Raw genomic sequence first — 16,292 nt, 5'->3', positions numbered from 1 at the left:
AAAAAAATACAAGAATGGCAGGCTTGTATCTTGTGGGCGGAGTGAACGATCTGAGACGGATGATTCGTGCAATACAGCTGATTATACTGGCTCACTCCTTTTTTTTTCCCTCTTTCTCCCTCGGAAATTGCAGGCTATGCAGTGTCTGCAGAAGCAAGCAGCGCCTTGGCATACTTTCTCTTAACGCACACCATCATCCTCTTTTTACATGATTTCAATTCCCTGGAGAGGCTTTTTTTTCCTGTGGTTTTTATAACTAAGATTCTCCCTTTAATAAAACAGGTTGATCTGTCCATTATCGTGCCTCCCTTTCTCACACTTGTGTTATCGCTGTCATTTCTCATACTGGGAGCAGCTGCCGTTGATCCACCGGTGATGAATGTGAGTTGCTGAACTGCAGCTCTAAGTGCCTTTTTATGAGCTGTTAATACCTTTGCCGTCTCTCTCTGCTGCTTCTGCTTCACGTCAGCTGCCTCCAATTCCTCCTCACCTCCATATTTCATTGTCTTGGTGTGTGATAGATAGAAATGAAGCCACAAAACTGCTGTCACACCTGCTACTCGCAACCTTTTCTGCCTTTTTTCCCCCCTCACATTTCATCAGAAGCTTTCTCTTTTTCCACCCCCCTCTTCTTTTGCTTTTTCTCTTCTTCCTCCCTCTGCTTTGTCCATTTGAGGTCCTAAAAGAGACTAACTTTGCATACCTCCTTAACTATACTGCCCCAAGGCTGTGGGCATGTGTGTCTGTGTGTCAAAGACGAGCAGGAGGAGGAGGGGAAGCAGCAGCAGAAGAAGCTTACATCTTTGTCTAAATTATGATTTTTTTTTTTCCTCTCTCCCAGGGCAAAGCACTTACCGACAACTGTAAAATAAATTATGGGGAACTGGACTGACAGGCGGGAAAAGAAGAAGCCGAAGAGAGACGAGAGGGCCAACGAGGAGGGAGAAAGAGGTGTGTCTGGGAAACACTCGAATGAGAAAACATCCGATTTTTGGGCCAGCCTTTTTCAAGGATTAAAGACACACACATACACACACACACGCATGAACACGGTGGCAAGTGTCTGCTTGTAGTACGCTTTATGTTGAAATCCGCTCAACCAAATTCCGCATTCCAGTCATTGCTTTCTCCATTTCATCATCTGAGCTCGCAGCAGAGAATTAGAGATGAAAGATAGGGGAGTTCATCAATAAGTAATGCAGGAGTGATTCTGCGGCTCCAGTGAAGATCTCTGCTGGTTTTAATGTTTTAAAAACATAAATAGCAATAACTGGTTCACCTGCTGCTTTGAAAATGAACTCTGAATATGTATAAAATAGTGTTTACTTTAGTATATGTGTAAGAGAAGAGGATTAGCTGTCATCTAGGGGAGTTTAACCTTCTTCCACAAAGGCTGACAACTAACCACATAGAGCAAAAATCTATGAAAAAGTGAAGAATGAATAACATATATAGATAAAATTTTCTTTCTATTTCATTAAGTGTGCATCAGTCCTCACTATAAGGCCTACATGTTCTTCTTCCACTTCTACTGGAGAAGCACAAAACCTTGAGATGCCTGAAAACAATGAAAGAGCAGTTAATATGAGCTCCCATTTCAAAAAATCTCTCTATACAATGTTGAAAAATCTACAACAGAACATTTTTTTTCAAGCTAATAATATAAAAAATGTGGGAAAACTTAAAAGTGAGCAATCTGAAAGAGTCTAGGTCCAAGAGTAACAGCATTTTAATGCATTTTCTACATCAGCAACTGAATGTATGTCAACATGACATGCTACTGTAACTGCTCAGCTTCATTCGGAGGCATTAATAACGTATAGGTCAACAGGTTTGCAGATGTAACTTTTTCCCTCAACTGTGAATATGAATCGCTCACAGAAAATATCATCAGGAAAACAACTGGTGAAAGGGAGATGCTTTGCACAGCCGATTTAAATCGCAAACTCTGAACAGAACCTTCTTCGGACCAGATTAGCTGTGCTAATATGAGCCTATTAGGTTTCATAAACCAAGTTATAGGAATGTTTTAGCTTTAAATAATTAAAATTCATCACTTGGGTTGAATTTAATGTGTCAGCTTAAAATTTAAGATTTTTTTTCTGCACGGTTTCTAAATTGTAAAACCACCTCAACTTTAAATCATCTTTAAATCTTCTAAGCTCTACGCTAGACAAAGACTAGACAAACCTCGACACTTACAGATGGAACTTTTATTTTGTGGATTTTCTTGGTTGCTACAATTATCCTTTGTTCTTTTACACTGGTGTCATCCAGACAATTTCATGATTTCCATGAAAACGCACACTTTTATTCATGTGCTAACATAATTACACAACAGTTTTCTAATCATCAGTTAACCTTTCAACAGCATTAGCTAACACAATGTAGCATTAGAACACAGGAGTGATGGTTGCTGGAAATGTTCCTCTGTACCTCTATGGAGATATTCCATTAAAAATCAGTCATTTTCACCAAAAATAGTCATTTACCACATTAAGAATGTCTAGACTGTATTTCTGATTCATTTAATGTTATCTTCATTGAAAAAAAAATGCTTTTCTTTAAAAAATAAGGACATTTCTAAGTGACCCCAAACTTTTGATCGGTAGTGTATATCCTTCCAAAACTGCTTTTAATGTCCAACCAGACTGACAGCAGATTAATGTGAATGACACAGAGACCCATTTACAGCCTAAATTGTCTGCTAACATCTGTATAATTTAACAGGCACCATTGTGACTTCAGAAGCAATGATGCGATGAAGCAGCTGCAGTAGCTTTAGATGTTAGTGGATGCAGTTCACAGCACAGTGGATCTAGTTCAGGATCGACACCTGACCAACGCAAGTTACATAACATATGGTTCAGTTTCTGCCTCTATCCCAGCTGTCTTTGCTCAGCATCGTCTCTGCATCCTGTGCTCGGCAGCAGATAGAACATCTTTACAGAAGGCAGACTCTCCACACAGTGGTGACATTGTACTCCTGAACTGTGGAAAATCTGTTACAGCAGTAATGGTGTCCTCTTCTAGTGAGTTGATGCTGATTGGACTGACGGTTCTTCAATTGGCTCCTCTGTCTTTGTGCTCTCAGGTTTTAGCCTCGGTTTGGACAGTGTGCTGTAAATTGTCATGGCCTGAGGGCAGAAGAACAACATGGTAAGTGTTATGGATATAGAAAGAGAGATATTCCAGGCTGAGCATCATAATGTTTCCTCTGTTGAGTATTTCTTCATTTTCATTTAGAAAATTTTATTTCTAGTTTAGAATATCAGAATCATGTGCAAACACACCAGAGGAAAAAGCTGGGCTGGGTTCAAACCATCGTTCATTAGCAGTCCCAAAGATAACTTTAGATATTTAGATTTTTGACAGATTTTGCTGTAGTTACCTGCAGTTCACGAATCTTATGCAGTCACTATATGACCAAAATTCCTGATATATAATTTATAAGGTATTTTGGCAGGGATATCCTGATTTGTTTTTGTTTATTTTTTTTTGCCCCATGATCCAACCTGAGTCTGCTCACACCAAGTCACAATCCAGTGCCATTTTCCAAGATAGTACACACCTCAAGTGTATCAAAGTTTTCTAAATCAATCCAGTGTTTTCTGCATCCAAGTTGTTCCCTAACGTTACACTGGTAGTCATATATCTTGCTGTAAAGCTCCGCTACGGTGCTGTTTGAAATGTTGTGTTAGAGGGTAGGGTGCACTGTGGTTTCAAAAGATGGTGAAAACCTATATACACACTCACTGGCCACTTTATTAGGTACAAGTGTTCAATTGCTTGTTAACACAAATAGCTAATCAGCCAATCACATGGCTGCAACTCAATGCATTTAGGCATGTAGATGTGGTCAAGACAACTTGCTGAAGTTCAAACCGAGCATCAGAATGGGGAAGAAAGGAGATTTTAGTGACTTTGAATGTGGCATGGTTGTTGGTGCCAGATGGGCTGGTCTGAGTATTTCAGAAACTGCTGAGCTACAGGGATTTTCACGCACACCCATCTCTAGGGTTTACAGAGAATGGTCCGAAAAAGAGGAAATATCCAGTGAGCCGCAGTTGTGTGGACCGAAATGCCCCGTTGATGTGAGAGGTCAGAGGAGAATGGCCAGACTGGTTGGAGATGATAGAAAGGCAACAGGAACTCACATAACCAAGGAATGAAGAAGACCATCTCTGAATGCACAATACGTCCAACCTTGAAGAAGATGTGCTACAGCAGCAGAAGACCACACCAGGTGCCACTCCTGTCAGCTAAGAACAGGAAACTGAGGCTACAATTCACACAAGCTCACCAAAATTGGACAATGTCAGACTGGAGAAACAATGCCTGGTCTGATGAGTCTCCATTTCAGCTGTGTCATTCAGATGGTCAGAATTTGGCATAAAAAACATGAAAGCATGGATCCATCCTGCCTTGTATCAACCGTTCAAGCTGCTGCTGCTGGTGTAATGGTGTAGGGGATATTTTCTTGGGAAACCTTGGACCCCTTAGTGCCAACTGAGCATCATTTAAACTCCACAGCATACCTGAGTATTGTTGCTAACCATGTCCATCCCATTATGACCACAGTGTACCCATCTTCTGATGGCTACTTCCACCAGGATAATGCACTATGTCACAAAGCTTAAATCATCTCAAACTGGTTTCTTGAACATGACAATGAGTTCACTGTTCTCCGATGGCCTCCACAGTCACCAGATCTCAATCCAATACAGCACCATGAGGTGTGGTGGAACGGGAAATTGGCATCATGGATGTGCGGCCGATAAATCTACAGCAACCGCGTGATGCTATCATGTCAATATGGACCAAAATCTCTGAGGAATGTTTCACCTTGATGAAAGTATGCCACAAAGAATTAAGGCAGTTCTGAAGGCAAAAGGGGGTCCAATCTTTTACTAACCAAGGTGTACCTAATAAAGTGGCCAGTGAGTGTAGGTACTGTATCAAACTCATAGTATTCACTGCAGCTCTGTTTAACTAGAATCAGTCAGTCCTAGATCTTATTAGTGGGCCAAAAACAGGATACCTGTGTGACCATTCCACTGACGTCTCCAGTGTTTGAAGGCAGCAACACTGTGTTGGATTCTTTTGCGAGGTTAGAGAAAGCAGAAACGTACTGTTCTGCAACACTCAGTGAGGCTGCAGCATTCCCATTCTGTGAAAAGTGCAAAAAACTGTGGTTACTGTGAACACTGGGAAAAACGCTTAGGACTAACTCTGGGTCAAAGATCATTTCTCATCCTTTAATAGTAAATGAAGCATTAAAATCTGCTTCATACCTGTTCAGCCAGAGCCTCTGACAGCAGACGGATGGCCTTGGATTTGGCTTCTGCTTTGGCCAACACAGCCTGGGCCTCACCTAGAGACAACACAAAATGTAAATTAACAACCAGAGGAGGTTTATTTTGGCTTTACAGTATTAGAGGCTTTAAGTGTCCTTTTTCAACATCCCATTTGATTTGATGTCAGTAACCATGTTTGATTTGACTATGAGTTGTGAGATCCTTGTGTACAGTGTTGTAACACAGTCTGCAGGCACGTAATTAAATGCTTTGTGGATTCAGTGTAATGACGGCTTAAGTCCTAAGTTAACAAAACCTTCAATTACATGCACGATCACATGATTCATGCATGTAACTGAGTGAATGGAAAACTCCACAGTTGTTTCTTTAACCCTCTAAACATGCCTTTCGCTGGTCGGGTGAAAGGCGAGTTATCTTAAAAAAAAAATAAATAAAGAGGCAAAATTACATTGTTTTTCAGAGCCACAAAATGTTAAAATAGAAATGTGGATTGTCAACTCACCAACAGTGTTTCAGGGGGTTCAGTCAGAAAACACAACCAAATCTAAGCTTAAAATCGGGATATTTTATTATATGTGCTAATTTTGAATTTAAACAAAAATAAACTTTGTGCTACTCAGTGCAACTGAAAAGTCACAATTTATTGAGCCGAAACCAACAGTCATGTACCAAAAATACTGGGACTTTTTGGCTGAATTGCAGGCAGGTGTTCTCAGGGGTCAGATAGCAAACTAGTACGGAAACAAAGGAAAAACATAAGTAGTAAAATAGCACCAGAACATGGAGCCACCATTTCAACAAAAATATGTGCACAAACCGGAATCTGTAAAAAGATTTTAACAAATTGTTTGCTCCTTGCCACGGCCATGAAACCAAATTCAAAATGTTGGAGGTGCTGATTTGAGGTTTTTTCAATTTTTGTAAAACAAGTAATCAAAAAAATACCTTTCTTGACTGACTTGAATGATTTATGACATTATATGTATGCCATACTGCACAGATGACAGTTCTACTTTTAGCCATGGTTGTGCTGTCTCCACAGAGGTACAGGACTTCATATTGCAGCAAAAAATGAGTAAGAAACATTGAGGAACTGCTCATGGTGAGTTTAAAAAAAAAGCACCAACCGCTAGCTTTGTTTATCTGCTCGGCCCTCTCCCCCTCCGAAGCGAGGATCTGGGCTTGCTTGCGACCCTCTGCGACATTGATGGCAGCTTCCCGAGTCCCCTCAGACTCCAGCACAGTGGCTCGCTTCCTGCGTTCTGCCTCCACCTACACAGGAAGCAAAGAACAAACTCCAACGGGGGAACTGAATAATCCCCAAATCACCTCGTGGTTGGATGCAACAGTTTTCTGTCGGAACTCTTAGTGTAAATTCTGATTCTTTTACTATCTCTGTACATAGAAGTTATACAGAGTTGGTGAGTAACCGGTTATGTTCAGTATTCACTAGTTACGTATCTTTTCAGTGTGCAGGAATGCCTTCGTTTGGCACCACCATTCAAATTTAAACACCATGAAATATCAGATGTCTTACGAGGACATGCTTCTATGAGCTATTCATTTAGTAGCGTGCCTGCATATTTTGAGTGTTAGTTTTGATTCGTTCTCTTTTTTTGAAATTTGCACCGCTAATCATCTGTCCATAAAACACACTATACGTTGCCCCTGGCGATCTGTCTGCCATGCTTGTGATCAGCCATCCACGTCATTGTCACTTGCCTCAAACGTGGTGTGTGGTAGGAAGGACAAGTATGTCTTTCAGGGTTGGAAATTCAAAAATATTTTATTTGTGAAATCATAAAAGGGCAGTAGCATTAAATTACAGTGTAGAGCTTGTATACAAGCTGGAGCTCACATTTACAGAGTGTTCATGTGGTCGCAATCAGACACACTAAAGTTTTAAAACAAAATTTACCGCTCTGAACTCTGAGTAATTTCTGAGCATTTTTTCCTTTGGTCACAGTTTTACTCACTGTGGGCTAATTTTTCCAGTAAGAACTCCTGTACCTCTATGGAAACAGCACCATAATGGCAGTAAGTACAGAATTATGAAATGTCTTCAGTGTAGTATGACATAATGACAATAATCATGAACACAGAAAAAAGGTTAAATTTCTGTATTTGTTCTTTTAAAGACTGAAAAAAAACTCACAACCAATATGTACAGTACTTTCCCAAGTGCCCACAGGTGTTACCAACCACTGCCTGCAGTTCATCCGAAAACTCTTTCAGCCAATTTTTTTTTTTTTTACGTGATTGTAGCTAATTCAGTTGTGTCTTCTTTGAATTTCTAGTTTTTGACACAATGTGGTTTAAACTAACAATGCATTTTGTCAAATCTTCAAGTGAGAAATGTGAAATATTGTGATTTAGACGAAAAATGACAATTTTAAGCTTCAGTTTTGATCGTTTTTCAAACACAATGTCACGTCACTGAGTCAGAGGGTTACATGTTTTTGGGAAAGGGTTAAAAAATTTAATGATGGGATGATTTGAGCAAAGAAGAAGCAGCACAATTTTTGTAATTTAAAACTTTTAATGTTTCAAAAGTAACCTAAACAAGAAGGCACTGTAATGATTACTGCAACCTCTGAGTTACAGGAATGAAAACAGAAGGCTAGTTTAAAAAAAAAGGGTTTCCAGTGATCATGTTGTGTGATTTCAGTAAAATCTAAAGCTTCAGGCTAATGACAGTCGACTATATGTGTGTGTCTTACCTGCATCTGCATAGACTCTTTAACACGAGGTGGAAGTTGAATGTCTTTGATTTCATAACGCAGGCAGCGGATTCCCCACTCGTCTGACGCCTGGTTGATGGAGTGGACGATGTTTAAATTAAGAGACTCCCTTTCCTGGAAAACCAGAAAGCCAGCACAATTAAGGTATTTACCAACCCTGCAATATTATAATTATCTTCATGCAACATAATGATGTTTCTTACCCTGAATACTTTATCTAGTGTGAGTTTGCCCAGCTCTGAACGCATTGTGGTTTGTGCCAGCTGAGTCACTGCATATTCTGGATCTTCAACACCATAACTGGCCTGCAAAGATTCGACTGAATGAGACGACTAGCTGATGCCCCCTGCTGGCTAAACGTATGAAGCCATTTCAAATAATCACATTTTAGAACTATTTCTGCGGGACCATCTCGGATTTACCTGAAAATTATAGCATAAGATATGGACTTCTATAAAGATATCTGTTAAATTTTAGCTAAAAAAATCAGACCAAGGTTACAGTTTTTTTGAAAATTGCCTGTCGACCCACTTTCAGCACATTTTGTAGCACACTGAAATTTGAGGCTTTTTGAATGACTATCTCGGGAACTAATAAAGATAAAAGGAAAATTTTTATCATGTCATTGATTCAGAATCTGCAATATTGGCTAATTAGCTCGATAAATCTCTCACTATGGTTGAAATATGAAAAAGAATTGAAGTCGTCTTGAAAAATTCTGTTTGAGCACAAAGTGACAAAAAAAAATTGATAATGCAAAGGTCTGTTAGTGATATTTTCTGAACCATATGTAGCTGTATGTCAAAAAATACAAAACAAAACATCTAGAGTACTTTTAATCTGAAATATTTGGTCACAAAAAAATGAAAAGAAAGTTATTTTTTGTTGAACTTTGAGGCGGTTTGGCAAATGACACAACAATAAAAATAAAAGTACAGGTAGATAAAGTTTCAAAATGTCACTCAAATATAGCCTCAAATGTATGTGTGTGTTAATGTCAAATGTGTGAACAAAATGTGCGTCAATGGGCAAATTTATTTAAAAATGATCTAAAAAAAACATAATAATCTAAAATTTCAAAGACAGCATTGTAAATATCCATAATTGATGATAAGAGATCGCTGAGCAGAAGGCCTTCAGTTCAGTTCTAAAATTTCTTAACATACCTTAAAAGGATCTAAGATTCTCAAATACAGGACTCCGTCAATTTGCAGCGTCACATTATCTGTGTGAAATCAGAAAATACCAATTAGTCAGCTATAAAGGTTATCAGTTAAACCAGTAAGAGGCACAAATGTTTATAGTGAAATAAGAGCAACACTAACCAAGCGATACAGCAGACTGTTCAGGGATGTCGATAACAATCTCTTTAAGGCTTTGCACATAACGGATTCGGTCTAGTATGGGAATGAGGAAGTTCAGTCCCTGTAAGAAATGACATAAAGAGTAGCTGAATAACTTAGATACAGAGAGAGATTAACCCCCTTGTGTTTCGTTGCAGTGAATTACCGGCTCTAAGATGCGGTGAAAGCGTCCCATCCTCTCGACCACCCAGGCCTCCTGCTGCGGCACAAACAGCACCACGGTGTTCATGGGTAACCGGGAGGCCCATCGCTGCTGGACTGGACTCACCCACAACCTGGGAGCTGTATGCTGGGAGCTCTGCACACAGAGTCCATGTGCCACACATCAGGTATTTTTCAAATTCCCTCTTGAGCAATAATCACTAGTAGCAGTGTTCTTGCTAGGTCTGAAAACGTACCTTAACTTAAAGCTTACAAGCATATTGTGGGTTCTTAACATTTCATCAGTAAGGCTTGTTTGCATTATATATATATATATATATATATATATATATATATATATATATATATATATATATATATATATATATATATATATATATTAAAAAAAAATATATATATATATATACGTACTGTATATTATATTTTAATTACGTGGGCACATTTGTACAGTACATACTATTGTCGATTCCTAACCTTAATATTTCATGTGATGAGGTAAATTCAAATTTTATGTAATATCACAGGATTTTAATTGTAATATTTGAATTAGTTTTTTGACTTATTTACAGTAGTATTATAATTTGTATACAATAATATTAATCTTAATATGTAAATCACTAAGGCAATCTTACATGATAAATTATAATGTAATACTTAATATTCAAACCAGACATATTAATCTGCCCTTTTAAGATGTGCTTCATAAATAAGGGTGATATTATAAACGGTGTTAGAAAAGTCATACACACAAGTATATGTACTTATGTTCCCATTATAACAAAGGAAACACACCTGTCCTGTTTTAATTACAGTCTGCTGGTGATTCAGAGCTCCGTCCTCCAACAGGTAAAACTCTGCTTATTCTAAAGACATATTTTACTAAACGTACAAATATGCAGATTTTTAAGGGCAGCTGCTAACAAGACCGGCTAATAGTAACTTTACCGGCTAACTAGCAGGTTAGCATGTGAGCACAGAGAGACTGTTGGTACCTAATAAAACCGGTCTTTACCTTAAAAACGGCTCCACCGGCCCGACACAGTGTCCGCAGCATGTTTTAAAATAAAATGAGTGAAAGGTTACTATTAAACAAAGACTGTCAGAAGCTGCAGCTCAGGGTCAGGACATTTTCGAGCTAGGCTATCCCTTTAACAGCTAGCAGCTACATGTCGCTGTGCAGCACCGCCCCCTGCTGGTCCGGGTGTCTTCACTGCAGCGGCACACATCTGGAAATCGCTTTCTCCTGCTAAACTAAAAAATACAATTAAAACATCACTGGAAATGACAATTATCTTGACACAGCCTATTAAACATATGGGACACACCCACATCACATATTTTCTGTTTTATTGAATCATCTTCAGTCCTTTTCTTTATTCCATCTACTACATTATATTTCTTTTGTTGATTTTCTTTCTTTCTTTTTCAATTATGACACCATCCCTGATGCTTTGATATTATTGCTAACTTGATATTCATTATTGCCATTAATGCATATTGAGCTGAATTTCACCAAAGCACTCCTTTATTCAAACAGCATTTATGCTGAAATTCATAAAATGGAAGACAGTATTTATACATGCTAAAATAAAGCTGGCATATAATGACACAAACCATGAAAATGGACATTTGTACTACTATGTGTGGGTTTTATGGCAGGTTTATTTTAACAATATTATCCATGTTTTGAGGGATTTTTTTTGAATAGCCATCTGAATAAAGGGTTAATCATTTTGCCATAAGAGTAACTTAAATCTTTTTACTTTTTTGAACTTATGTGTCTCTTACCTTTATTATACTTCTACTACTTATATCTAATGAGCTCTATCTAAACGTAACCCCAGATTTTTCCTACAGTCAATAATTGCATTTAAAAGCATTGCTGTACTGAATAGACTCTGCCAAAGTTTGTCCGATTTCATAGAAAGCGTTACATTTATTAGATAAACACTTGAGCCCTGACCCACACATAGTGAGAGTTGTATCCCAGCTTTATTTTAACGTGTACAAATAGGGCCTGTGCTTTTTAGAATTTCATCTAGAAATAGCCTTCTAAATAAAGGCTAGGCTATAGCGTAGGCTATAAAGGCTTTTTTTCTAGAACACTGACTTACATGTTTTCACTTTTTTTTAAACTCTTGTGGCCCCTTTCATTATATTTATCTAAAATTGTCTAACCACTCTGTTTAATCTATACAGATGTATTCATTTCTATGGATGTAAAAGCAGCGAGTATGTAAATTTAGTAAGTCAGCCTTGTTTAACCTTTATATATTAAATCATTTTCATCAGTTTCCAGTAAGATTTCTTCTCAAACACAAGTTATCGTCAGCACAATAACTGCAATGGTTAAGCCTTATATTATCATTTCATATATATGCCAGTTCAATAACCATTTTCCAACGATTATGATTCGCATACTTGTTTTATATGATCCAGCTGACACAGCATTGTGGAGATGACTCTGGCCATGCGAGACTAGGCTGAACAGGATATATAGGAGAGTCTATGAAATGCAAAATCTGAAAATGTATGTGTGCATGAGGATATTTAGTTTAGTTCTAATTTAGTTTGACTGACGGATCCATTTTTGCATGAAAAAAAATCATTTGAACGCTCAACAGATCTGCAAAATGAGAAAATTGCAGAATGTTTCTTATTTGACAGTTAAGGAGCATACAAATTTTAACAAAACCATGTAAACAGTGATACTGATAATAAAAAGAGACAATAAACGACACAGACCCGATATAGTTTCATTGAGATTATGCTGACTGTAATAAGTTATCTTTATGGCCAAGAAGCAAACTGATGAATCACTATAATTACATTTTAAAAATGTAAAATAAACCGTAGTCAGTCAGTTTTTTTAAAAACATTGGGAAGATATGCACATTTTTACATCTTGTCAGTTTTAATGGTTTTCTTAGTGTGCAAGTCACTCACATATATCTGAAATAATTCATATATAGGGAAATGTGCAATGAAAGGCAGAAGTTAAATAAGCAGAAACCACCTTCAGTATCCATATGTTCCTGTAACTCCCCCTTGTGTCCAAAGATCGAATGTGACTTAGTTTGAGGTTTGACTTGAAGTCTATTTTTATTAATTAAATTCATCCTTCATATTTTCTTATTTTCAAATTTATACCCAAACAAGGGCCTTGTAAAAATCATTGTCTTCTTTAAATTTTCACCAGAGCATATCTGAAGTGCTAGATTTAATGTTTACGAGTTTTTAAGTACAGCTTTAACACTTTGTAACAGTTTTCTTGTTTCTTTAAACAGCTGGTAATTAGCACCAAGAGAAAAGGTGCATTTGACAGCTACCTCAATGTACATTTAATATGGCATGGATTAAAAAAAAAAAAGAATTGGTTATTTTTGAATAACAGCTGGTGAAACAAGTGCATTAAAGCTCCATTCAATGCTGAACAGTGATTAGAAGAGACTAAACTACACAGAGGTAACAGAGAAACTGACAAGACCAGTGAGGAGTTGCATTTATCAACATAATTGTCATTATTATTATATATTGTGCTATATTGCTACAACATCACATACATATTTATACATCTTGAGCTTTTATTTATCAAATACAGAAAAATACATTCTTAGTATTTATTAGTTTTTCTGATTTCACGATATGTTCTGGACTTTCTAATCCAGACAAAGGTGAAATACGGAGTAGCATTTTTCCACTGAAAGACCATGCAATGAAATATATTTTAAACATGTATGTGGCTTCATATGTGAAGGCCAGACACAAATGCAGTGCACACAGTGTTTCATTCAAGTTTAGGTGAGCGATCACTTAAAGCCACAGTCAAAAAGTGTGGCCAAAAAGTGAGAAAATGTTCGGGTAGCAGAAATTGTTCAGCCATGACTACAGGATCTGGACCTTCCGAGAGTGAGACTCCAGTATTCTGAGGGTGAAGATGAATCTGATATAGCTTTTCTAAATCAGCGATAGAACAGAGTATAAATCAGAGAGTTCGCACACGTGTTAGTCAACATGATCCAAGACAACATGGCGTAATAAGGTAGATTAGTGGAGGTATCTTCACCTGCCAGAACAGCATATGGGCAGAAGCACATTCAAAACACAGTAATCACAATAGATGCTTGCAGTAAAACCACCACTGCAAATATTACTGCATTTAAAAATGACAACTGAAAACTCCACATTCTCTGATTTCTTAGCGGCTGGAGCTGCTGTCTGTGACTGAATGAGACACACCTGAGACACGGCAGCAACAAACAGCCTCATATAAAGGACGACCATGACAGTAAAGGGTCCGACAAAGGAGAAGCAGGCATCTACTGTGCTGGACATGTGGCTGATGAACTGATGAACCGAACTGACCTGGGAGTTTGGCCAGCAGTCCCTCCCAGGATTTGTCCCTCGCTGCCGCAGCATCCCTGCCAATGTAAACCCCCAGAACCTTGACGCTCTCCTGGGCCTCTTCAAATTCCCAAATGTTTGGCGGCCGAGCCACCAAGCCACAAAACATAATTTGTGACTTTTCTGTGTTCACCCGTGCTCCCGATGCTCTACAAAAAGTGTCCAGGTGCGTGATTACACTGTCCACCTGTCCTGAGTTCTTGAGAAATAAGTTTGTGTCGTCTGCAAATTGTACTATTTTAATGTGTCTTTGTGCTGGTGTTATGATCCCCGTTATGTGCCTGTCTGTGATAATCAGCTTGGCCAGTGGCTCGGCCGCTAAACTGTACAAAAGCGCAGAGAGAGGACAGCCCTGCCTGATTGAGCATTGGAGTTGGATTGGTTTCGTTAAGAACCCATTACATTTTATTTGACTGTGTGCATTGTTGTACAATAATTGTAACCAGCCCATGTACCTGCTCCTCAACCCCAGTGTCTTTGCATCTTGATCCAAAAGGCTCCACATGTGAACTTCTGAATAATAGTGAAGATCATCATCACCAGAAATGTCAGTAGTCATTCCTTATTCATAATAGAAGAAAAAATAAATACCTGTGGAAGCTGCTGATGGATCCACAAGTGTAGAAAACTACCAGTGAACTGTGTTTTTCTTTATCTTGCATTCTGTCCACCAAGCATCTGATAAGGTTATATGCCAGGTGTTGTACCATGGAGGTGGTGAGTTGTGAATAGAGTTATTCTGCCAAGTTACAGCAACACCTTGTAGGAAAGGTGGTGCAGAGGTAAGTTCTGTGCATCACATGTTGAAGGTCCATGATTCAAATCCCCACTCACACCTTTTATTTGTCCTTTGGTTGCTCCAGTACTAATTGATACCATCATTTAAGCCAAGTTACAGCAATACCTTGTAGGAGAGGTGGTGCAGTGGTAAGTTCTGTGCCTCACATGTTGAAGGTTCATGGTTCAAATCCCCACTCACATCTTTTATTTGTCCTTTGGTTGCGCCAGTACCAATTGATACCATCATTTAAGCCAAGTTACAGCAACACCTTGTAGGAAAGGTGGTGCAGCGGTAAGTTCTGTGCCTCACATGTTGAAGATCCATGGTTCAAATCCCCACTCACACCTTTTATTTGTCCTTTGGTTAGGTTAGGGTTAATTCAAAACATGCTTCATTACTCGAGGCCTCAATGACACACACAGCTCGAGTCGGACATCTAGTGGTCAATAAAATGAAGTGCAATCAAGACGTGGTCGTTAGTTCATGGATTGTTTTGGATTTGACTCGCAATGCACACATTCCTCTTTGACTACAGTAGATGATTGTATGGGTTCTAGTGGACACAAAAATAATATTACTAGTAATAATAATGACAATAACTATTGAAGAGCACGTTTCTTATTTGCCATGTTTGTCTGTAACCCTATGTACTCTTCACTTATATTCTGTGTTATGAAACATTTAAACGGTGCTGCTACATTCTTGAGATGCTCTACAAATACAGACTGATGTCATTTTCACTTGGGGCTGGTGCAAATAAAGATTATATGGATTATTATGGATTTTGGCAAAATATGTCTTGGGGTTTATTTTTATGTTGAAGGTCCATGGTTCAAAAACTATAGACCAATTTCCAACCTCCCATTTCTCTCCAAAATTCTGGAAAGAACAGTTGCAAATCAATTATGTGAACATTTACAAAGGAATAGCTTGTTTGAAGAGTTTCAGTCAGGCTTCAGAGTGCATCATAGCACAGAAACAGCTCTGGTGAAAGTTACTAATGACCTTCTCATAGCGTCAGATAATGGACTGGTCTCTATACTTATTTTATTGGACCTTAGTGCAGCATTCGATACAATCGACCACAAACTTTTATTACAGCGACTAGAACATTCTATTGGCATTAAAGGGACAGCACTGGACTGGTTTAAATCCTACTTATCAGACAGGTTCCAGTTTGTGCATGTCAACAATGACTCTTCTGAGCATACTAGGGTTAATCACGGAGTTCCTCAGGGTTCTGTCTTAGGACCAATACTGTTCACATTATACATGCTTCCCTTAGGCAACATTATTAGGAAGCACTGTATTAATTTCCATTGTTATGCTGACGACACTCAATTGTATTTATCTATGAAGCCAAATGAAACTAATCAGCTAGCTAGACTGCAAGATTGTCTTAAGGACATAAAGACCTGGATGACCTATAATTTCTTACTACTAAATTCAGACAAGACTGAAGTCATTGTATTTGGCCCCAAACATCTTAGAGAATTGCTTTCAAAGCATATAGTTACTCTGG

General features: G+C 38.3%; 1 protein-coding gene and 1 long non-coding RNA gene across 2 annotated transcripts in view; one reads left to right on the top strand and one right to left on the bottom strand.

Moving 5' to 3' along the window:
* LOC111579473 (uncharacterized) overlaps positions 1-14,620 on the top strand; it is a 31,458-nt gene extending 16,838 nt beyond the window's left edge. The window contains exons 7-12 of the long non-coding RNA XR_008600697.1: positions 842-951; positions 3,095-3,159; positions 8,102-8,203; positions 9,561-9,752; positions 10,398-10,431; positions 13,788-14,620. This is a non-coding gene — a long non-coding RNA (uncharacterized LOC111579473). The remainder of the gene's footprint in view (positions 1-841; positions 952-3,094; positions 3,160-8,101; positions 8,204-9,560; positions 9,753-10,397; positions 10,432-13,787) is intronic.
* Positions 2,194-10,757, bottom strand: LOC111579472 (stomatin-like protein 2, mitochondrial). Its single transcript, XM_023286766.3, has 10 exons — positions 10,598-10,757; positions 9,569-9,721; positions 9,385-9,484; positions 9,226-9,284; positions 8,263-8,364; positions 8,039-8,173; positions 6,446-6,590; positions 5,295-5,374; positions 5,042-5,170; positions 2,194-3,137 (listed from the first exon to the last, which is right to left on the bottom strand). The coding sequence occupies exons 1-10, from the start codon at positions 10,637-10,639 to the stop codon at positions 3,030-3,032; spliced, it is 1,053 nt and encodes a 350-aa protein (XP_023142534.1). The 5' UTR covers positions 10,640-10,757; the 3' UTR covers positions 2,194-3,029.
* Positions 14,621-16,292: the final 1,672 nt, after the last annotated feature.

This window comes from Amphiprion ocellaris, chromosome 24 (assembly GCF_022539595.1).
Source record: "Amphiprion ocellaris isolate individual 3 ecotype Okinawa chromosome 24, ASM2253959v1, whole genome shotgun sequence".
NCBI classification, from domain to species: domain Eukaryota; kingdom Metazoa; phylum Chordata; class Actinopteri; family Pomacentridae; genus Amphiprion; species Amphiprion ocellaris.
The sequence above is the reverse complement of the archived record's forward strand: the minus strand, read 5'-3'. Positions and strand labels throughout refer to the sequence as shown.